Source organism: Copadichromis virginalis, linkage group LG4 (assembly GCF_057382275.1).
Source record: "Copadichromis virginalis isolate Kocher_CV1m ecotype Utaka linkage group LG4, C_Virginalis_male_GT1.1, whole genome shotgun sequence".
NCBI classification, from domain to species: domain Eukaryota; kingdom Metazoa; phylum Chordata; class Actinopteri; order Cichliformes; family Cichlidae; genus Copadichromis; species Copadichromis virginalis.
In genome coordinates this window covers 36,692,913-36,715,807 of record NC_140621.1, presented here as the reverse complement: position 1 = coordinate 36,715,807, position 22,895 = coordinate 36,692,913, and the positions used below count along the sequence as shown (strand labels likewise).

At 46.2% G+C, this 22,895-nt stretch overlaps 1 protein-coding gene across 2 annotated transcripts; it reads left to right on the top strand.

Moving 5' to 3' along the window:
* The first annotated feature begins 284 nt into the window (after positions 1-284).
* On the top strand, positions 285-21,221 carry LOC146712127 (globoside alpha-1,3-N-acetylgalactosaminyltransferase 1-like). Of its 2 annotated transcripts, XM_085455287.1 has the most exons (11): positions 285-452; positions 2,301-2,572; positions 3,113-3,139; positions 5,902-5,946; positions 13,572-13,637; positions 14,592-14,624; positions 17,458-17,592; positions 17,679-17,811; positions 17,897-18,092; positions 19,755-19,974; positions 20,060-21,221. In XM_085455287.1, the coding sequence occupies exons 2-11, from the start codon at positions 2,514-2,516 to the stop codon at positions 20,196-20,198; spliced, it is 1,053 nt and encodes a 350-aa protein (XP_085311413.1). In that variant the 5' UTR covers positions 285-452; positions 2,301-2,513; the 3' UTR covers positions 20,199-21,221. The 2 variants fall into 2 exon arrangements, with proteins under 2 accessions (XP_085311413.1, XP_085311414.1); XM_085455288.1 differs by lacking the exon at positions 5,902-5,946.
* Positions 21,222-22,895: the final 1,674 nt, after the last annotated feature.

The following is a 22,895-nucleotide window of genomic DNA, read 5'->3' as shown; positions in this document are numbered from 1 at the left end:
GATCGAGTGAACCACGGGAAGCCTTTTGGTGAATTAAACCCACGGGGAGTTCCTGGTTACATGGGGAGGGTTCTCCATCACTGGTGGTGGTGCTCACCCTCACCCATCTGCTGCGGGTGTTTCCCGTTACTCAGCCATCCAAGGAAGTGTGTTTGTGTAAACATTGCGCTGCGTGTAATATTTTGTGTTCGTGTTCTTCAGTAACACGGAGACCAGCTTGAGTCTGCTCACGACCAAGCGCATCAGCCAGAAACGCGGAAGCGTTTCAACACAGCACCGGGGGGAGGTTAGGGGGCGTGGCCTCCCCGCTGGCTGTGGCGGAGCAGGAAGTGAAGGTGAGACAGACGAAGAAGACAGGCACCTTTCAATTGTTTGCCAACCGCCAGTACAACTGTAAGAAAGAAAGAAAGAAAAAGAAAGAAGACGGAGGAGAGCGACGAGCGCCTGCACAGGTACGTGCTGTCCGTCCGCCCGCCCGTGTGTGTCGCGCTGTTTCCGGGTTGGTTGGCAGCTCCGGGCTGGAAACGGAGAGACGGAGACATCATGAAGTGTAGTGCCGGTGTTGTGCCAAAAAGTCATTTCCAATGTTTCCGTGTATTTTTTATGTGTAATATCTTTACGTATGTTGGTAAATAGACTTCGGTGAACAGCGTTTACAAAGGGGTTATATATAGATCTCCAAAAGTTGATTCTGTTCATCTGGACCAGGGCTGCCCAATCCCAGTCCTCAAGAGCTACTATCCTGCAGCTTTTAGATGCATCCCTACTCCAACACAGCTGAATCAAATGGTGTGATTACCTCTTCAGCATGCCATCATGTTTGGCAAAGGCCTGATAACAAGCCATTCATTTGATTCGGGTGTGTGGGAACAAGGATGCATCTAAAAGCTGCAGGACGGTAGCTCTCGAGGACCGAGATTGGGCACCCCTGATCTGGACGTATCGTTTTCTGGGAGAAACGTTTCGTCACTCATCCAAGTGACGTCTTCAGTCTCAGCTGACCGCAGGTTTCAATCTTATAAACAGGACATTTACATAATGACTGAAACCAGCCCACTGAAGGAACAATGGGCTGTGAGGTCAGTTCCTTAATCATAATTATGCAAATTCTCATGACCATTGATCAACAACCACTGACCAAAACCCACTGATCAAAGACCATGAGTACCATTCACAGAGAGTTGGGGAATTGCTGCAATCACGGCATTGTAAGGTCTGCCCCGGGCCTCCTCCCAGTGGGACATGGCCAGAACACCTCACCCTGGAGGCATCCCTGTCAGATGCCCAAACCGCCGCTACTTTCAAAGCCAGGAAGTGATTTCAGAATGAGGAAACGCTCCAAGACCTTAAAACAGGAACAAATCTGTGTTTTTGGAGCTGTTCCCCTCTGCTTCACTGCAGGTGCTCTGACCTCTGTGCCGGAGGAGGACCGAGCAGCTCAGGAAAACTGTTTACCTGTTTCTGCTGAGAGGAGCAGCTGCACATGTGATGTACTGTTAGCGACTCCAGACCAGCGAGGATCTGCTGGAGCTCAGCTCAGGAGGGAGGCAAAGGCTTATGATCCTGCACAACAACAACAACCATCGTTTTCACACAAACAGAGGACTGTCATGTGATGCGTGTGCATACCTTCATGTTGTTCCACGGGAGTGGACACAGCTCCACACCTGCATGATGAGCTGATGTCTTTTATTGACTAACTGAAGAATCAGAAATGAATCTTTTTGGTAATTATTAAGCAATCATTAATATTCAAAGGAGAAAGCACAACTTGTGTCTTCAATGAAACATTGAAGCAAAAAAGCTTCATTTTGGAATGCTGCAGTGCTACTTGAATGTGGGCGGGGCTTTGCTGTCTTCTGTGACATTCACCTGCGCACGGTGTGAAGGTTTGATGTGACGACTTTATGTTACTGTGACAACAGCACACCTGTGTCAGGTGACCGCGCTCCGTTTACAGCTGTGTTATTTTAGGCCCAGATAACTTCAGACTTCATGGCGCCGAAACACGCGTCTCGGTTTACAGTTGTGAAAAGAAGCTTCGTATAACGATGCGATAAGGAGGTCAGAGCGTACAGGAAGTCAGGGCGGGCTTTAAATGTGATCCAGCCGTGAGAGGAGGAGGGGGCTGTCTCAGGTAACCTGAGCCACAGGTGTGTACCTGCTGATCTTCTTTCTGAGACTGGACGTTGCTGCAGCCCCTCCATTCACCAACAAGCTGCTTTAGCTCCTCCCATTTCTCCGCTGACTGGCTGCTCCTTTATTAACAGTTCAGATTCTCTTGCTCTCTCTCTCTCTAGGGTGTGGAGGATGTGAGTTGTGCCTGAACACTTCAACCTGCTAATCAGATCCAGCCAGTAAACGCTGCGTTCTGTGCAGACACAGAGGAGTCGGGCTGGTTTTATTAGACTTGCTGGATCAGAAGCCAAGTGCTGGACGCGGTCTCGGTGGTTGATGTGGTCCTGATCTGGACCGAGAGACCTGCGAGGATCGGACCCGTCCCGGTCTGAAAGATGGCCGTGCTCCACACAAAAGCTGTGACTGTGATCCTGTCTGTCACTGTGCTGCTGGGGTGAGTTCATGTACTTATACTACAGTTAATACTGCGTTTAATACTACTGTTAATGTGGCGTTTACTACTGAAGCCTCTGTTCGACCTCTGCGATGTCAGCTTTGAGCAGAGCAAACACACGGAGCATGCTCAGGTTTCAGGCGGATCCTGCCAGGTCTGTAGCTCGGTCTGCTCAGGGCGTCTCTTTGTTCCCGTCTCTGTGTTCGAGCTTGCAGCGTTGCGTCGTTCAGGGTTCACAATGGCACAAAGCCTCGTGAGTGACAGCAGTTTGTTCAGGTGTGTTCAGGCTGATGACTGAAGCTTTGTGTGTTCGTGCGCTCCTATTGGTCAGCTCTATCGCAAACACCTGATGATCATGTGTACAGTCCAGTAATAGTCTGGTTTTACAGAATGTAACCTCTGACCGAGGCGGCGGTCGAGCCTGAGTGTAGGCGTGTTGGCGAGGAGAGGCGCTCGACCTAATGCCGTTCGGGTTAGGAACATGTTAACGAGCTAAAGGTCTGCTGATTGATTAATGATTGTGTTTGTTTGACCCCACAGGCTGCTGTACTTGTCCCAGTACTACAGGTAACACACACACTCGCACAGACACGCATGATTCCTTCCTGCTAGCTTCCTCTTTGCTAAGTCTCTGACTTTCAAAATAAAAGTCACAGAGCTTCCTGTCTGAGTTTGAACTGCAGCTGAAACGGTCACGTGACCCAGTCTGAGCGCACGAATCGGCGTGAATGTTGGAAGCTGCATCAACACAAACCGAACGAGACGTGAAGCTGTGTTGGATTCATTGGATGATCTGATGATGATGTCACAGCCAGGAAGTGGATTCATGTTAGGGTGACCATGCTTTGATTTCCAAAAAAGAGGACACTTGGCCCAGTCATGACAAACTTTATTAATAGTCTTTGCTTAAAGAAAACATTAACATATTTAAACGAGGCCTTCTCTGTGCAGTTAATGAATGGTGAAATAAAAAAAGTCACATATCCCAGAATTCATAGCGCGGCCCAGCCAATTCCAGTTTTCAACAATGGCGGCCGCTGCTAAGTTTTAAAATTACTCTTATTAATCTTTCTGGGTCACAAAATAAACTTTTAACATATTTTCAGGCAGAAAGTAGCTGTGTAAATGTCAAATATCTGCTCGGTTTATCAAGATATCACATATTTGCAAAAGTGCTCCGACGTTTTCGGAGACGTCTGTTACCCACCAGCTCGATAGCTAGCCGGGAGCTCGAGGGTTACTGGAGCCGCCAAGAACGGCACAACTCCCGGCACATCATTTTCAGACCCCCGCGGTCTTTCGCTACTTAGGTTAAACGTGATATATAAGTCACTTAGATAACTTAAAATGTTATTGTTGGGCTTTGTTTGTGAGGCAATCAGTTTGGCTGAGATTAAAGTTATTAGATCAAATTATATTAAAAAAAAACCCTTTTTAATCCCCCGGGTGGTTTTCACACAGCTGAATAAACATCAAACAGAAAACTGATTAAACAGACGTGTGAGACGGTCGAGAGTTTACGCCAGTGTCCTGTTATATTTTAGACAGCAAGGAGCAGACGGCTGAGTTTATTAAACTTCACCCAGACAGCGGTGACGCTAATCTGAAGGCTAGACTGTACAATTTCACAGCCGTTTACTTCCGGCGTACCCGACCTTCTGAGGACCCGCCCACGTAGACCGCGAAGGCCGGGTCCTCAGTATGCAGCAGCCCATGAATTTGGACATGACTAACATGACACTTCCGTGTGCCGGGGCAGCCAATCAGCAGAAAGGGGCGGGTAAAGTGAGAGCTGCCGGTCAGCGCGAGGGCTAAGGAAACCTAACTGGGATTTAGCAATGAGCTAAAGTGGGTGTAACAGGGTTCTGGGGATGTTTGGACCTGCTGGTCCCCGAGCTGCAGCTCGTCCACACGTTTGGCAGCTCTCTGCTCCCCACAGGCAAGCGTGAGAGCCTCCGGAGCGCCTGGATCTCAGATCTGTGAAGTGTTTTACCACTGATGGTTTCCCTGGTTACGTCCCTGATGTGTTTCTCTCTTCTGTGAAAACTTTTTCCATGACCTGATTTCCATTTCACTTTCACTGGCCATGGAAATGAACTCACGCCAGGCTTATGTGTTTCGTGGAAGAGTGACTCACCTGTTTCACCTGTAGCTGCAGCAGCTGCACATCCGTAAGCCACCCCCCCTCTCAGTGTTTGACGTGTGTGGTCTGCTCAGCTGATTCCAGCATGTTTTCTCTGCGCACCCTGACCAATCAGCTTCACATCCACAGGCACACCGAGGGTGATGAAGGTGTGAAACAGCGCAGGTCTGGGATCAGTGTTCCTCTCTGGGAATGCTGTGACACTTGGCTGATGGTTATGGGGGCGAGGGCAGAGTTAGGGAAAGATGGCCGACGTTGGCTGCAGCAACACCCAAACCCTCCTTTGTTCCGTTTCGGAGAAAACCTTTTGCTTTTCACAGATTCATTTTTCTGGGATTTTCTTCCTCGTGGCGTCTGCAGCTGAAAGAGCAGCTGTGAGCTCTGCATTGTGTCCTGTTGATGGAGTCGAGTTACACAGGAGACCTTTTTGTGTCCTCTGTCTGTTTGTGCGCTCGGGCCTCACACCTGCGTTACCCCAAAGCCTCCTCAGGGCTTCCTGTGCACTGCTGTTTACTGTCAGCAGGGGGCAGTGTGGGTTAGCTGACTCTGCGAAGTGTTGTTCTTCAGTGTTTGACAGAAACGGCTGTTCAAGGTCAAAGGTCGTTAACAAATGGTAAATGGTCTGTATTTGTATAGTGTTTTACTTGGTCCTAAGGACCCCAAAGCGCTTTACACTATACGCAATCTTCCACACATTCACACACTGGTGATGGCAGCTACATTGTAGCCACAGCCGCCCTGGGGCGCACTGACGGAGGCGAGGCTGCCGGACACTGGTGCCACCAGGCCCTCTGACCACCACCAGTAGGCAACTGGTGAAGTGTCTTGCCCAAGGACACAACGACCGAGACTATCGGAGCCGGGGCTCGAACCGGCAACCTTCCGATTACAAGGCGAACTCCCAACTCTTGAGCTACGATCGCCGAAGTTGGAGAAGTGTCTCCATTGTCACGGCGATAACAAGCAGACGTGTCTGATGGCGCATGACCGCGCCCCGTGCTGTGCTGACACGTGATTGGCTTGCACATTTTTTGTTCTGGCTGGTGATTGGCTGTGTGGAATATCTTTGCTTCATGCGCTCACGACAACACCGATAATAAGATGGGAGCGGGTTACCGGGATCTGATCGATAACCGGTAACCTGTCAGAGGTGGGCGGGGCTAACTTTGATCTCTGTGTCATGCAGAGTCTCGCTGTCCTTTGAGGAGAAGTGGAAGACAGTGGAGGCGGGGTAAGTAACAAGAACTCTGTGTGTCTGTGTTTAAGGCGGCACTCATATCTTTTTTTTGCCTGTCCCGTTCGGCTCATTTGCATCAGAATTTTTGTCTAAAGGCGAAGAAGAAGAAGATGCCCAACGGATTTACTTTACCAAATGGACCATCCCAGCCTTGCCATAATGGTCCATTTGATTCACCTTTTATTGTTTATTTTATTTATTTTCACTTGCTAAATACGGGACAGATTTGACTGGGGAAAAGAAAGAGGGAAAGAAAAACAGCGGAGAAGAGGGACGGGGATAAAGGGCAAAAAAACAAAAACCAACAAAATAAGCAGACAAAAAATGCATCTATCGATCACCTGGATCACCTGTTGAGAAAGAAAAAAGAAAACAAGCAGAAGAGAACAAGAGTAATAGAATAAACAACATCACAATGATATATGGGAATATGACAGTAAATACTAAATGTTAAACATTATTGTGCAGCACATAAGATCAACAGAACACAGTGTGCTTTGAGATAGGAGCCAAAAAGGGTGTAGTTTGTGGGTGTGATCACCCGTGTGTACACCTGTGAGCATGGACGCGCTTGTTTTTAAAAGGTTCCTTCATGTAATGATCTGTTAGAGGGTGTGGGGGGGCCACAGCCCCGTCCTCCAGGGCATGAAGCAGGTATGGAGGAGATCAAAACTCCAGACATCCAGAGGCCCCCAGAACACAAGAGACCAAGGAAGACCAACAGAGGGGCAGCCGCGCCACTGTCCCAGTAAGAGCTGAGGAGAGTCCCAGATGAGGGCTCACTCAGCAGCCGCGGAGCAGAAGCCAGGGGGGGTTGCAGTGACGCGCCCGTGAGCTCCGCCGGCAGCCAGCCGTGCCTGAGTGACCGAGCCCCAGGCCGAGAGGCCGGGGGCACCCCACCCCCGAAGTGGCCCGAGCGAGCCCCAGGCTCCAGGCCCCGATAAGCGGCCGCCAAGGAGTGAGCCGGTGTGTACCTGGACGTCCATCCCCGGACACAAAGAACCACCAACGCACCGACACCTGAGGGAGTCCACCACTGGCAGGGGGAGTGGTGGGGGGAGATAGGCCTCCATACCTTAGAGGTCCTGAGATGTCCCCAGAGAGGTGGCGTCTGATACCCAACCTGACATATAGACACAGACATACAGATACAAACATCCATTGGTTAAAATGAGTCATGAATGAAGCTCAGAGGACTCAGAGATGTACCACAGGCCTTCAAGCTGGCAGTAGCTAGACCCAAAGAGCCAGCGCTCTTAGCTAATGACAGGCCAGATCCTTGAAAGAGTCACACAGCTAACAGGTGTTACAGGTGCTGCAGTGCTTTGAAACAGATCTACAGTCGTATGCAAAAGTTTGGGCACCCTTGATAATTTTCATGTTTTTCCTTCATTGGTTGTTTGGATCAGCAATTTAATTTAAATATATCATATAGCAGACAAACAGTGATATTTGAGAAGTGAAATGAAGTTTATAGGATTTACAGAAAGTGTGCAAAAGTTACTTACCGTATTTTCATGACCATAAGGCGCACTTAAAAGTCTTAGATTTTCTTCAAAAAGTGCGGCGCGTCCTATAGTGCAGTGCGCCCTGTGTGTTGTAAGGAGGACGTAGTAGAGAACACCATGAGAACGTTAAAGGGTGAAGTGTGGGCGTTGATCGTATATACCGGGACAATCGCACATACCTGTATAAAAGGACAGGTATGTGCATTATGCAGGACATCGTTGTTTTAACAACCCTGAAAATGGCAAAGAGACACGCTTACGAAGCACAGTTTAAACTGAAGGCCATCAGCTACGCGGAGGAACATGGAAATCGAGCAGCCGCGAGAGAATTTAAGATTAATGAATCGATGGTTCGCAAATGGAGGAAGCTGGAAAACAAGCTCCGGCAGGTCAAGAAGACGCAGCTGAGTTTCCGCAGACATAAGGCGAGGTGGCCCGAGTTGGAGGAAAGACTCGAGCGGTGGATCATCGAGCAAAGAGCGAGCGGGAGAAGCGTTTCGACAGTCACCATTCAGCTAAAAGCAGTTTCACTAGCTGAAGAGATGAACATTGAACATTTCCAAGGAGGTCCGTCTTGGTGCTTTCGTTTTATGAAACGGTGCCATTTTTCCATCCGGACCAGGACTACGGTAGCGCAGCAACTTCCAGCGGATTATAAGGAAAAGCTGGCCATCTTCCGCTCCTACTGCAGCAAACACATCGGCGACAAAAACATCCAGCCCAGCCACATCACAAACATGGACGAGGTCCCGCTCACTTTTGACATCCCGGTGAGTCACACTGTGGAGAAGCAGGGGACCAGCACGGTAGCGATACGCACAACGGGGCACGAAAAGTCTTCTTTTACTGTTGTGCTTGGCTGCCATGCTAATGGACAGAAACTGCCGCCTATGGTGATTTTTAAGCGAAAGACTTTGCCTAAAGAGAAGTTTCCAGCAGAAATCATCATTAAGGCAAATGAAAAGGGCTGGATGGATGAGGAAATGATGAAAGAGTGGCTGAGGGAGGTGTATGTAAGGAGACCAGGTGGTTTTTTCCACGCATCACCATCGCTGTTGATCTGTGACTCTATGCGTGCCCATCTCACAGCCGATGTGAAAAAACAAGTGAAGCAAATGAACTGTGAGCTTGCTGTCATTCAGGAGGCCTGACAAAGGAACTCCAACCGCTGGACATCGGTGTGAACCGCCCGTTCAAAGTAAGGCTGCGAGCGGCCTGGGAGCGATGGATGACCGGTGGAGACCACAGTTTCACTAAGAGTGGAAGGCAGCGCCGGGCGAGTTACGCCACAATTTGCCAATGGATTGTAGATGCTTGGGCTAACATGTCTGCTGGCACTGTTGTTCGAGCTTTCGCAAAAGCCGGCATCGTTTCCGAGGAGCCGCACAGCACGGAAAGTGACTCTGACGGTGAAGAGAGTGAACCTGGCATGTTTGATGGAGATTTAGCGCAGCTGTTCAATTCAGACACAGAGGATGAGGACTTCGATGGGTTTGATTGATGATAAAAATGTGAGTACCAAACTTTGTTTTGCTCCTGCTTTATTTTTAAATACGCACACTTGTATGCTTGTGTGTTGTTGATGATGACGATTACCGGTAATAGAAATGTGAGTAAGGTACCGAATTCAGGTTTGCTCCCGCTTTATTTTTAAATACGCATACGGTACTTGTATGCGCCCTATGATCCAGTGCGCCTTATGTGTGTGTTAAATACAGTAATGGCACACATAACTGAGACTGCGCCTTTTAGCACAGTGCCCTTATGGTCGTGAAAATACGGTAAACTAAATTAGGCAGGTGCATAAATTTGGACACCCCCCAACAGAAAAATTGCATCAATATATTTAGTAGTTAGAGCAGGGCGATATGGCCAAAAATATTTATCACGATATATATTTGAAAATTTGCGATAATGATATAATTGATGTGAGACAAAATACAACTCCACAACTTTACTAGTGCAAAAAAACACCTTCCATTTATTTTACTTAAACAAGCAGCTGTTTTTTGAGTGCATTAAAGCTATATAAAAATTTAACAGTGCAAATGCAAATTTCTTGCTGAAGGTTTAACCAAAAGGCATTTCCAGTAGAAATGTGCTGACATATCCTGAGTTAACCATGTATAATATCCACTGAAGTTAAAAAGAGGTGCTTTGCAACATTAAACTGCAGTGTGCCAAATAAAAAAAGTCAAATACGTTTTTTTCGGACCATAAGGTGCACGGGATTATAGCGCACATTAAGCGAAACAAAGGAGTCAGATAAATCGAACTTTGTTGTTGCAGTTGTTGCAGTATATTAATGACTAATCTCGTATTGTGGATGGATTATCTCAGTTGTTCTGACTGAAGTTTGGTCCGTTTACAGCATCCTGCCATGCGATTGCATTTGTCCCTAACCATCAGGAACCCTCACGTTAACTTTTATCAAGTGGAAAAGTGTTAGTGTTCATCCTCCAGCTTCACTGTGTTTATGCTATGCTAACATAGCTGTGTCGCTAGCGATCACATAGCACATCATTATATAGCAGCTAGCCCAACTTCAGTAACCCTACAAACGTCACTGCTGTTTAGTTTTCTGTCTTCATTTATGTTGGAAGTGACAGCAGAGCAGTATGATTAAATTTTTTGAAAAATCTCTGTCAGAACATGCTATATCATGCTTGGGTAACAAGCGAAACTAGCGAGCTAACGTCCTGCTAACTTCTAACTCCGTTAAATGTAATAAATTTTGTTTTCATGGATGCCTGGATGTTAAACTTCATAGTTACACCTGGTAAAGCAGCAACGCTGGTCGTTTTATTAAAGATGAAAGAATTTAGACAGTTTTTAACTCTAAGTGATGCTGCAGTGTTCGTTTGACTTTAGGACCTGAAGCAGAGGGAGTTTAGGACCAGATTTACGAGCACCTTAGTCCAACAAATACGGTAATAACGACGGCCCGCTTGCACGTTCTACAAAAAAATGTGCTTTGTTGTGTATCTGATGGACAAACACGAAAAACCAGTTCCACATGAAGTTGCAGCATTTTTACAAACCAGTTCTGGTTCATTCGTTTCACTCAACAATCGGCCATCTGCGTATGAAAACAAAGGCACTGCGCATGAGCGTTTTACCAATATTCTATCATGCATTCAGCGGTATAATATGGCCCAGCCCTATTGAGTAGATCCTCCTTTTGCAGAAATAACAGGCTCTAAACACTTCCTGTAGGTTCCAATGAGAGTCTGGATTCTGGTTGAACGTATTTTGGACCATTCTTCCTTACAAAACCTCTCCAGTTCAGTCAGGTTTGATGGTTTCCAAGCATGGACAGCCCGCTTTAAGTCACACCATAGATTTTCAATATTATTTATTTCTGGGGACTGAGATGGCCATTCCAGTACATTTTTTTTGATCCTCTGCTGAACGCCTTAGTAGACTTTGAGCAGTGTTTCGGGTCGTTGTCTTGTTGAAATATCCAGCCCCAGCGCAACTTTGTGACTGATTCTTGAACATTGTTCTCAAGAATCTGCTGATATTGACTGGAATCCATGCGACGCTCAACTTTAACAAGATTTCCAGTCCCTGCCCTGGCCTCACAGCCCCACAGCATGATGGAACCACCTCCACATTTTACCGTGGGTAGCAAGTGTTTCTCTTGAAATGCTGTTCTGTTTCCACCATGCATACCTTGTTATGTCCAAATAACTCCGTTTTAGTTTCATCAGTCCACAGCACCTTATTCCAAAATGAAGCTGGCTTGTCCAAATGTGCTTTAGCACAGCGGTCCCCAACCTTTTTTGCGCCACGGACCGGTTTATGCCCGACATTATTTTCACAGACCGGCCTTTAATGTGTCACGGATAAATACAATAAAATAAAACTAGTACCGGTACCGAAAAAAAAGAAGATTTATTCATAACACACGTGAAAAGACCCAAGAAAACCGAGTTAACGCTTAAAAACAATAACAAAATAACGCTGAAAACCGCTAAAAACCCTGAAAACCATACATTTCACACCTGAGCCTCAACTCTCGCGGCCCGGTACCAAACGACTCACGGACCGGTACCGGTCCGAGGCCCGGGGGTTGGGGAACGCTGCTTTAGCATACCTCAAGAGACACCGTTTGTAGCATGTACACAGAAAAGGCTTCTTCTGCATCACTTTCGCATACAGCATCTCTTTGTGCAAAGTGCGCTGAATAGTTGAACGATGCACAGTGACTTCATCTGCAGCAACATGATGTTGTAGGTCTTTAGAGCTGGTGTGTGGGTTGACTGAGACTGTCCTCACTATTCTTCGCCTCTGCTTATCTAAGATTTTCCTTGACCTGTCACTTCCGGTGACAGTGGAAACTGACAGCTGAATTCTCCGAGACAGTTTTTTGTATCCTTCCCCTAAACCATGATGTTGAACAATCTTTGTTTTCAGGTCATTTGAGAGTTGTTTTGAGGCTCCCATGTAGCCACTCTCGAGAGAAGATGCAAAGAGGAGGAAAACTTGCAATTGGCCACCCTAAATACCCTTCTCATGTCTGGATTAGTAATAATAATAATGGATTGAATTCACAAAGTGCTTTACAACTCCACTATTCATTAACTCTCACATTCACACACTGGTGGAGGCAGCTACAGTTACAGCCACAGCTGCCCTGGGGCAGACTGACAGAAGCGAGGCTGCCATATCACGCCATCGAGCAACCAAGGCAGACAGACAGAGTTGGGGATCGAACTGGCAACCTTCCGGTTACAAGATGAGCTTCCCAACCCCCTGAACCACGGTCACTTGTGTATGTAGGTCAAGGGTCAATGAGCTCACCAAACAAATTTTATGTTCCAATAATTAGTGCTAAAGGTATTCAAATCAATAAAATGACAAGGGTGCCCAAATTTATGCACCTGCCTAATTTAGTTTACGTAACTTCTGCACACTTTCTGTAAATCCTATAAACTTTATTTCACTTCTCAAATATCATTGTGTTTGTCCGCTATATGATATATTTAAATTAAATTGCTGATCCGAACAACCAATGATTTATGAAGGAAAAACATGAAAATGATCGGCGGTGCCTAAACTTTTGCATACCACTGAATGCAGGGCCGGATCTACAGGGGTGGCGTGTGCCACCCTACAAAAATCTCTTGCCACCCCAGTTTAGCATACAATTAAAATAAGCTACAGTTAACATTGCCTATAAATCCTAAAACTGAATACAAAGTGTGTCCCCCCCCCAACCACCATTAACAGTGGTTCAGCCCATAGCGCAGACCGGCTTTACTGTTTGTTGCTACTGACAACAGGCAGTAAAGCTGGTTTCAGCATGGGTGGTTGGTTGTGACACTTTAATGGGGGGGTGTTTCCTGTTTTAGCAGTTTGGTGGTTGTTGAAACAGTTTTGTGAGCTTCAACCTGAGATTCTGGCGTTTCTGGTGAAATACATTTATTTTTAAATCATTCAGGATTTAATGAATCGATGTCGCTTTATTCAAGTTAAAATTGATTTTAATCAGAAATGTGATTTTAAACCCAGCCCTACTCACTCTGTCCATTCACCTATGCTTTCAAATGTATAGACAGGTAGGCCTACAGGAATGTGTGGACCACAGCCAATCACAGAGGTCCCGCTCTCTGATTGGCTTTGACCACGATGTGGGCATAATGTGTGTCTGTTGACCACGCGGAGACTTTCAGAGTTTTTTTTAACGGCTGGTTGCACCGCTGCGACCAAGGATGTTTTTTTTAGTCGCACCATTGAGGAATTAGTTTCCAGTCTAGAGCCCTGTATGACTCTCCCTCTCTTCCACAGCATGTCTTTATCCTGTCTTCCTCTTCTCCCCCCCCCCCCCCCCCCCCCCCAACCGGTCGCAGCAGATGGCCCCGGCTCTCCCTGAGCCTGATTCTGTCGGAGGTTTCTTCCTGTTAAAAGGGAGTTTTTCCTTCCCGCTGTCACCAAAGTGCTTGCAAATAGAGGACTGTCTGATTGTTAGCTTTTCCCTGTGTTATCGTAGGGTCTTAACCTTACCATATAAAGCACCTTTGCTGATCTGTGGAACTTGGTCAGTCCGGTCTAAAGGTGTTTTTAAGGGTAACAAACAGACACTGTGTGTGTGTGTGTGTGCTGCAGATCTGCCGTTGAAACCACCACGTTCAGTCAGCCTGGTATTGATCTCCACCTGGAGTCTCCTGAGCAGTAAGTACTGTCCTTTCTACTCAGCAGCTTCACTCTGTTGCATCACAGTTTTTCTTCCCCCAAAAGGCAAACAGCTGCTGCCGACATGAGTAGATCTGATCGTTCTTTCTTGGATGAAGGGTTACTCTTTTACTGGATGTTCTCATAAATTAGCAGGGTTAGAACAGCTGTCATGACGTCATATGTGTGTTTTGTAGTCCATTTTTTGCTGAAGTTAGTTTGTTCTGATATCTGAGCACCGCTCTGCTCGCCTCTTATTCCTTATCAACTTTTCTAGCTGATGAAGTTTTCATCAGGTCATGGAAAGGTAGTGAAAGAGGCAGTTTGAAACGGTCCTCATATTTGTGAAATGTGTGACGGCTGACACCTGCTGGTCAGGAGCAGGAACTGCATGCATGTGACTGAAGATCATGGATCTTTCCTTTCATTCTGCTCCTTCAGGATCTGGATCTAACTCATAAATGTATTCCCAAAAGGTTGGTTCTGTTCATCTTTTCATAATCATCAGGTGACTCCTTCAGTCTCAGCTGGCTGCAGGTTTCCAACCTTATAAACAGGACATGAAACCAGCACCACTGATTTACAATGGGCTGTGAGGTCAGTTTATGATCATTAACATGCATGACCACTGATCAGTGTCCACGAGTACCATTCACAGAGAGTTGGGGAATGGCTGCAGTCACAGCATTGTAGGATGGTGACAGATGTACCCTTAGGCCCCTCCTCGATTCAGAGATGGTCTTTTCATGTGAGGAATCTCCCACTGAAAACATCCAGATGAACAGAATCAATTTTTTGGGATTTCCTTACCTGCATGATTGAGCGTGCATCAACTCCTCATAAATGTGTCCCTTTTGCAGCGCTCCCTGCTGGACAAACTGAACGCGCTTGGCTGCGTTAGGCTCGTGATGTTGGCTCGTATTGAACTTTAACCTCTTTGTTTCTGTGTTTCAGTCTGAAGTACAACCAGCCCAGCATCGTGCACGGGTCAGTATCTCTGCTTCTTTATGTCATCAGGGCTCTAGACTAACTTTTTGCCATGGGCGTACCGGCACAAAAGTTAGGCGCACACAAATTTTATAATAATTTATATAGAGCTGGGCGATAGAACGATAACGATATGTATCGCGATATAACTTTTACTCGATAGAGAAATTAAGCTATCGCGATAGACCTCGCCGCTCTTGTCCTCTTAAAAAAAAAAAAAAAAAAAAAAGGTCAGCCGATCCAAATTCAGTAGCGCAGAGCCGAACCAATCACAGCCGCAGCATCACGTCGCGTGACTTGCTACATACAGCACAAGTGCCAAGCCGCACGTGTGTTTGTTTGGGAAGCAGCCAGCGGGTAATGGAGGAAATGAGTGTGCCGACTAGAAAAATCAACCGAGCGTGACCGAAGAGAAAACAGATGATGGTTCCAACGCCGGAGAGATTGTCGAACGGAAGAGCCATAGAAGTTCCGTAGTGTGAAGGTATTTCGGCTATTTCAAGTCTGACAAAAAACAGAGTAGCGTGCACTGTAAATTGTGCCGAAAGCAAGTCTGGAAATACAATAAACTGGTGCATGCGTCACACTGTGCGCCACGTTATTGTTTCGGTGAAATGAATTTCTACAATACTGTTAATTCTACTCTCTGCAGTGTTTAAATGCTTACATATACACACAGTTACTGTCCCTCCACACATACGACTCTGTTCTGCTTCTATGCCGCAGCTTTGTTTACTTTTTCCCACCGAGGCTTCTAGACTTCTGATTGGCCAGCATTTCTGCACGGTTAGGAATCTAGCGCCACCTGCTGCTTTGGCATGTTCATAGCAGCGTTTTCCTTCATTTCTGCCTTTATGTGTGGACGGGATTATTTTTTAAAACGAAAACGGAAAATCTCCGTTTTCAAAAATACCCGTGTACGTGTGGACGTAGCCTCAGTCTCTGACTGGAAGCGCTGATTCGTCATTCGGCTTTTGTCAGACTAAAGTAACTGTTAAAACTGTTTGAAAAGCTCAGCTATACAACAAGGAGAGATTGAGAATTTCCTTTTAGTTCTCAGTTTATTTGATATTGACAAAAGTTAGTCAGTTTTGTCTGTTCTTCTGTAAAACAAACTAAGATTTATTTTTAGAATTAATATTTTGTTTCTAAGTGGAATTGACAATTTAGTCTGTTTCGTTTGTTCTATTTTGAAACTTAAACGCTTTAGCGGCTGCCTTTTGTGTAGTTTGCAATATTTGCCTTTATTTATCTGAAAAAGTCTCATGTTCCTTAAGTACATCTACCCTGTTGAACTTATTATGGGAAATAAATATTTAAAAACAAGCTGCTGATTATTTCACATTTTACTTGTGAGCAACGGCACATTTAAATCTTACAAATATAGTTATTTGGCTTATATCGTGATAGATATCGTTATCGCCTGAAATGAAAAAAACATATCGTGATATGAAAAAATCTCATATCGCCCAGCTCTAAATTTATATAATATAATGTGTTTTTCTGGATACACTGTGCTTTTTCAGCATTCAAAGATTGATGACACCGTGTCAGAGCACTGGCTATGAATTTCAGAAGGATCAGGCCTTAACAGAAAAGTTAGCAATAGTTCTTTTCCTATTACAGCTACATCCACGTCTGTCGTGCCTAGGCTGCTCACTAGGGCTGGGTATCATCACTGATTTCTATAATCCATTCGATTCCGGTTTTCAAAGTCCCGATTCGATTCAACTTGGCCTCAGACAGTCAGAAATATTATAATTCTGATCATTTATCAGTACTGACTTCATCAGAATTGTGAACATCACAGCAGATGCCTTTGTGTGAAAGTAACTGAGAATAAAACACAGAAAAACATGAAGGAGATTTTCCTGGTCTGGCTTTTTATAGCAGATAACCTTAAAAATATTCTACAATGTTCTGCATATAAAGTTTAAATTTCTTCAGTATTGAACAACAGAAAAAACAGGCTTTCTTGTCCGAGGTCATTTAAGTGAAAAAGAAAAAGACAGCAGCCACAGCGCTGTAAACAACGGTAGACTGGTGGGTAATAAGCCAATGAATAATACAGAAAACAGAGATTGGAGACGGGAACTGTTCTTGAAGTACAGAGAGAGAGCTAGCTGTGCATGGAGTGTGATTTTAATAGTCGTGGAAGCAAAACAGCAAAATTCATGACGACATTGATCAAATGTGAAGCGCAGTTTGCTTTTGGTTGGAGAGACAAAACCTGCAGCTCAGAATCAGCGCAAAAAGACGTAAACACAACGCGGACCGGACGCATCAGGATCGCTGAGCTCCGACAGCGTGTCCGTCTGCGGGCCGTCGGGTGAGAAAGCCGAGAAAGACAAAGCTGATCCTGATGCGTCGGTCTGTGTTTACGTCTTTGTGTGGAGTCCGTGTACCTGCTCTCATCTGCTGTTTGGTTGTTGTTGAAATGGTTTTGTGAGCTTTAATCTGAGAATCTGGCGTTTCTGGCAAAACACAGTTATATTTAAAAGTCGATTCAGGATTTAATGAATCGATATCCTTTATTCAAGCTACTCACCTCCCACTTCCACCTGCACTTTCAACTGGACCATGGCCAATCAGAGAGGTCCCGCCCCTGACTATCTCTGATTGGTTTAGTCCACGATAGGGGCAAAATGTGTGTCTGTTGTTGACCACAGGGAAGGTTGCAATATTTTTTTTAGTCGCACCACTGAAAAATTTGGTCGCATTTGCGACCAAATTGGTCGCACTCTAGAGCCCTGGTCATGATGTTTGTACTTTTGATAAATATGATGATGATGATGATGATGGAGATGATGATGCCGTGTCTCTGTAATGGCAGTCGTACTGACGTGGTGACGGTGACGCCGTGGTTGGCTCCGGTGGTCTGGGAGGGAACCTTCAACCCGTTTCTCTTGGACAGCATCTACAAAAGGAAGAACATCACCATTGCTGCCACAGTCTTCGCTGTCGGAAAGTAAGTGTGACATCACAACGCTCCGGTTTCCCTGCAGGCCTAAAAGCAGCGTCTCTGGCTTTACCTTTGACCTCTCCTCTGCACAGGTACATCATGTTCCTGAAGGACTTTCTGCAGACGTCTGAGGAGCACTTCTTCGTTGGCTTCAGGGTGGACTTTTACGTGTTCACTGATCGCCCTAACGAGGTGCCCAAAGTGAACATGGCGGCCGGCAGAATGGTAAACGGATCCTGTAACCAAACGCAGCCTCTTGGCGGATTCTTTGTTTTCTGACTCTGCCTCCTTCCTCCTCTTCCTCCTCCAGCTGACGGTGCGCTCGGTGCCCAGCTCAAACCGCTGGCAGGAGATCTCAGCTCGCAGGATGGAGATCATCCAGAACCTGATCGAGAAGAAGCTTCAGAACCGCGCCGACTACATCTTCTGTCTGGACGTCGACTCAAAGTTCCACGGTCGCTGGGGGGCCGAGTCGCTGGGAGGACTTGTGGCCGTGATCCATCCAGGTCTGTTCTCCCGCACTGCCACGAAACCGTACAATAACGAGTTCGTGGTCGACGTTTCAGCTCGATCAAAAACACCCCACACACACATCCGAGTATTCCCACATCTGTAAACATCAGCAGAGAACCTCCAAAGAAACAAAGTCTGGCTGTGGGTCTCCATGGTGACCGCCGGCCAAATGTCTCGCTTCAAATTCAAATTCAAATTTTATTTGTCACGTACACAGTCATACACAGTACGATATGTAGTGAAATGCTTGGACAACTGCTCGTGACCTAAAGAAAACAAAAAAGGAAAAGGCTATGAATAAGATAGGAAATAAATATGAAAAATTAAAAAGGGTAAATTTAACTAGGAAGGAATAAAATATAAATTAAGGTTAAAAATGAAATAACTGTACAACACAAATTAGAATGAAGGGTAAATTTAACTGGGAAGGAATAAGATATAAATTAAGATTAAAAATGAAATAACTGTACAACACAGGGAAGAATAAGATAAAGATAAAATATATAAATTAAAGTTGAAAATAAAATAACTGTACAACAAAATACACAATATAGAACTATATAAGAATGTATGAAGAAATCTAAATATAAATAAATATATACACAATAACAGCAGCTGTACAAGTATTAACTGGAAATGAAGAATATAATGACCAGTGTTGTGCAAAACCAAAGTCCAGAAAGTCCAGTGTGTGTGTAAGAACCATATGTGTGGGTCAGTACTGTGTGGTGGTGTGATTGAGAGACCGTATCGCCTGCGGGAAGAAGCTCCTCCTCAGTCTCTCTGTGTTGGTCTTCAGGGAGCGGAATCGCTTTCCTGACCTCAGCAGAGAGAACAGTCTGTTGTTGGGATGGCTGAGGTCCTTCACCATCTTCCTGGCCTTGGTCCAGCACCGCCTGCTGTAGATTGAGTGCAGGTCAGGGAGCTCGGAGCTTATGGTCCAGGCCAGCATTTAGGGTCAGAGGTTAAGGCTGTTTTGGTGTCTTTGGCATGTTTCAGTAAAAACATCCTATGTCTGACCTTTGACCTATGACCTTAAAGCTGTATTTTATTTTATTTTATTTATGATCGGAGCAGAATTGGCTGAAATCGTTGACTTCTGTACAAACTTTCACACATTCGTGCGTTGTTTTACGCTGTTCTGGTTTCTGGAGGTCAAACTCAGCTTTTAGCCAACCTAGCTACTTAAACCATCGCAGGCCTGCTATATTGTTGTGAAGACAAAAAGTCTGCGTAGTATAAGGTTTTTTCTGCGTGACCTTTATTTTGACTTTTCACCAAACTTTCACCATATGGAGCTGTTACTGGTATCTCCCATCACACAGAATTTGAACATAATATCTTGAAAACTGTGGACACGAGTGCTAACAAGCAGACAGATTACATCATCCCTCCTGTTGGGGCGAGAATTTCAGTTTAAGGCACATGCTTCAAATCACAAGGTCAAAAACAGGCATTACGTTTATGGCATACTCATATGAAAACAGAAGAGGTACAGAGACATGAACCCTAAAATAACAGCTTGATCTCCTCAGAGTACATCTCAAAAACGCAGGCCAAATTCTGAAAAAGATTTCAGGTGCGTTCACTTCTGCTTTCTGCGGCTTTGTTCTGCCCTGAACTTTTAGTGACATCGCTCCCACCTGTGTCTGCAGGTTACTACAGAGATGACCGCAGCAGGTTCCCCTACGAGCGGAGTCCTGCGTCCAACGCCTACGTGGCTCCCGGGGAGGGGGACTTCTACTACTGTGGAGGGGCGTTCGGGGGGTTGGTGGAAGAAGTTCACCTGCTCGCCAAAACCTGCCGCAAGAACTTTGAGGACGACGCCAAGAGGGGCATCGAGGCAGCTTGGCAGGAGGAGAGTCACCTGAACAGGTAGGAAAGGTGGCTGGGCAGGTGCTGGATGTGCTGGTCCTTGTTGTTATCGTTAGATGATTCTACTTCCTGCTTCTTTACTCAGGTATATGTGGATCAACAAACCCGGCAAGGTGCTGTCACCTGAGTACCTATGGCAGGACTTCAAACCCAAAAACCCAGAGGTCCAAATCATCAGGTTCTCCGGCGTCATCAAGAACTACGCCAACATCCGACCCAACTGAACCAGACCAAACTGGACTGAACTGGGTGAAATGAGCCAGTGTGTGTCTGACTTTGGGAAAGGCCTCGCGCATCTGACCTTCACCCATAATCCTTCTCAGGAATCATTTTTAACCCCACCCCCAGACCTGCTGGATTACCTCTGCTGAGCATGTGCAGTTTGTAAACAATTTATGCTGTTGAGTCATAGAAATGTCCCGCTCTCAGCCCCCCTGAGGTCTTTGATCAAATTCATGGAGCTGCCTCTAGTTCCCCCGATTCTGAGTTTCTTTGTGTTTCCTGATGTTTGTGTTTGATTTTTTATAACTTTTCCTACACGTGGAGCCGACAGGAGGCTCAGCTTCAACTGTCCAGGTAAACTTTGGGCTGTTAGGTGTGGGTTTGCTGCTTGTGTTTGACTGCAAAACTGTGATGTACCTGCATGTTTTTACCCACAATGCATTTTTCTAGCCTGACCGAGAGTCTCTTGGTGTGAGAAAGTGAAGGTGCACACCTCAGTGTGCTTCTCGTCCTGACTCGCTCACCATCTCAGGTAGTCTGTGTGACTTTTAGCTTACCTGAAGGACCAAGTGGACGCTGAAGTGTTCGTTGCCCATTCACAAGTCACAAGAACCACCAGACATGCACACCGGGACCACCTGAGGGTCTTCACGCTAACGATGCTCGAGGTCCCGTTAACAGTTAGTAACCTGTGGGCTGTGATGGGTGGCGAGCCACAGGAGAAAGGTTTAGGGTCATGTGACAACACCGGGCAATACATAGGGGTAGTAAATGTAGGCACGTGACAGTTTCAAAGCTTTTATTTTGAAACGTGAACATGTTGCTGTGGGGCAGGGATCGTTCTTGGGTGCCTTTTAGCTCAGGTGCACAAACACACCTGCAGCAGGTGTGCCAGTCTGAAACGGGTCTCTGCAACATTTGACCTTCATTTCCTCTGTTGTGCTGTACATTAAGGTCCTGCGTGATATTCTCTGTGAGGGAAGCTGCTTCAGTTTATTCAAAATAAAAGTATCCGATGAACATTTTATTAGTTTTTTTTTTTTTTTTTTAAATTCAAGCATATATTTTGCATCTTTCAGCTTGAAGCTGCTTTTTAAGCTCCATACCTCTGTAACCCGCTTTTTAGACTGTGGGCTGGGTTCTGGTTCTAGTTCCCAGACTAAACTGTCCCATCTGATTCTGATTCTCTTTGGTTCCAAATTATTCTCCATGAGGAAGAGGAGCTCCTGGACTCACTGGCAGCTGATGCCTTCTGCACACCTGTACCAGCTCAGACTTGACGCCGGACCAGGAATCCTGGACTGGGCAGTCTATAGATACCTGTTGCACACCTCTTCAGAACCACAGACATCATCTCGGATTCAAGAAGCGATGCAGAAGTGCCTGCTGCCAGGATCTGAGGATAGCCAACCCATTAGGTCAGGTGACTCGGGACGGCCCTGATCTTTGTGTAAGTAGAAGATGAAGACCTTCCTCCAAGGATCCAGAATGGCAGCAGCTGAGAGACAAAACACTGAGCCTTCAAAATCTCACTTTGTCTAAACAGTTAGGGTGTTTAGTCCTGTTTGACTAAAAGTGTACTTCCTGCATTTGGCCACTGGGGGTCAGTAAAACACTTCACATACGTTCACCACCCTGTGCTGCTCAACGAGGCTGGCAGACCCAGCTCATGTACCCTAATGTCACCAGTCAGGTTCAGAGGTCAGCATGGCGCTAACCCAGGGCTTCCCTGCACGCTCACAGGAAGGGTGTAGCTGACAGCATCTGACCAATCACAAACAAGCATGGGTGTATGGACTGCTGATTTTACAAATAAAGATCAAACTAAAGTACAATGATTAAATACAGACGAGTGTATGAGTAAAGCTTCTGACTACGAAGGCTGAATGTGTGTGTAGATTTTAACGCTTCCGTTGGTCAGACTAAAGAATAAAGTTTAACATGTTGGATGCACGGAGGACCGCCGCCTGCGTGAGAGGGCAGACTGATTGGTCGGACACAGAGGCTGTGTCCCAATCCAGCACACTTCGGAGTACGCGCACTACGTACGGTGCGTCTACCCGATCCTTACCGCGTATGTGCAGATGTTTTCTTCTTCTTCTGTTTAGTCTAATGGCAGTGTATGAGGATGAGGATACCGCCACCTGCTGACCGAGCGAATGAACCCTATTGTAAACTGAATTAGCGTCATTACAAACGTGTGTTAAATTTGATTTAGTGATAGTCGAGTGTGTTTATGCTCGTCTGTGTGGAGAGGATTGTCGGAATAGTGATGATGATGTGCGCTATCACTGTCAATTGTCAGTAAACACTTCATCTGGCTGATGAATCTACACGTGACACATTACTAAGTCTGTATTATTAACTCTGTCATTAGCAGTGTTGGGTAATCCATCCATCCATCTTCATCCGCTTTGTCCGGGGCCGGGTCGCGGGGGCAGCAGCCTAAGCAAAGAGGCCCAGACCTCCCTCTCCCCAGCCACCTCCTCCAGCTTGTCCGGGGGAATACCAAGGCGTTCCCAGGCCAGCCGAGAGATATAATCTCTCCAGCGTGTCCTGGGTCTGCCCCGGGGCCTCCTCCCGGTGGGACATGCCTGGAACACCTCACCCAGGAGGCGGCCAGGGGGTGTCAGATGCCCGAACCACCTCAGCTGGCTCCTTTCGATGTGGAGCAGCAGCGGCTCTACTCTGAGCACCTC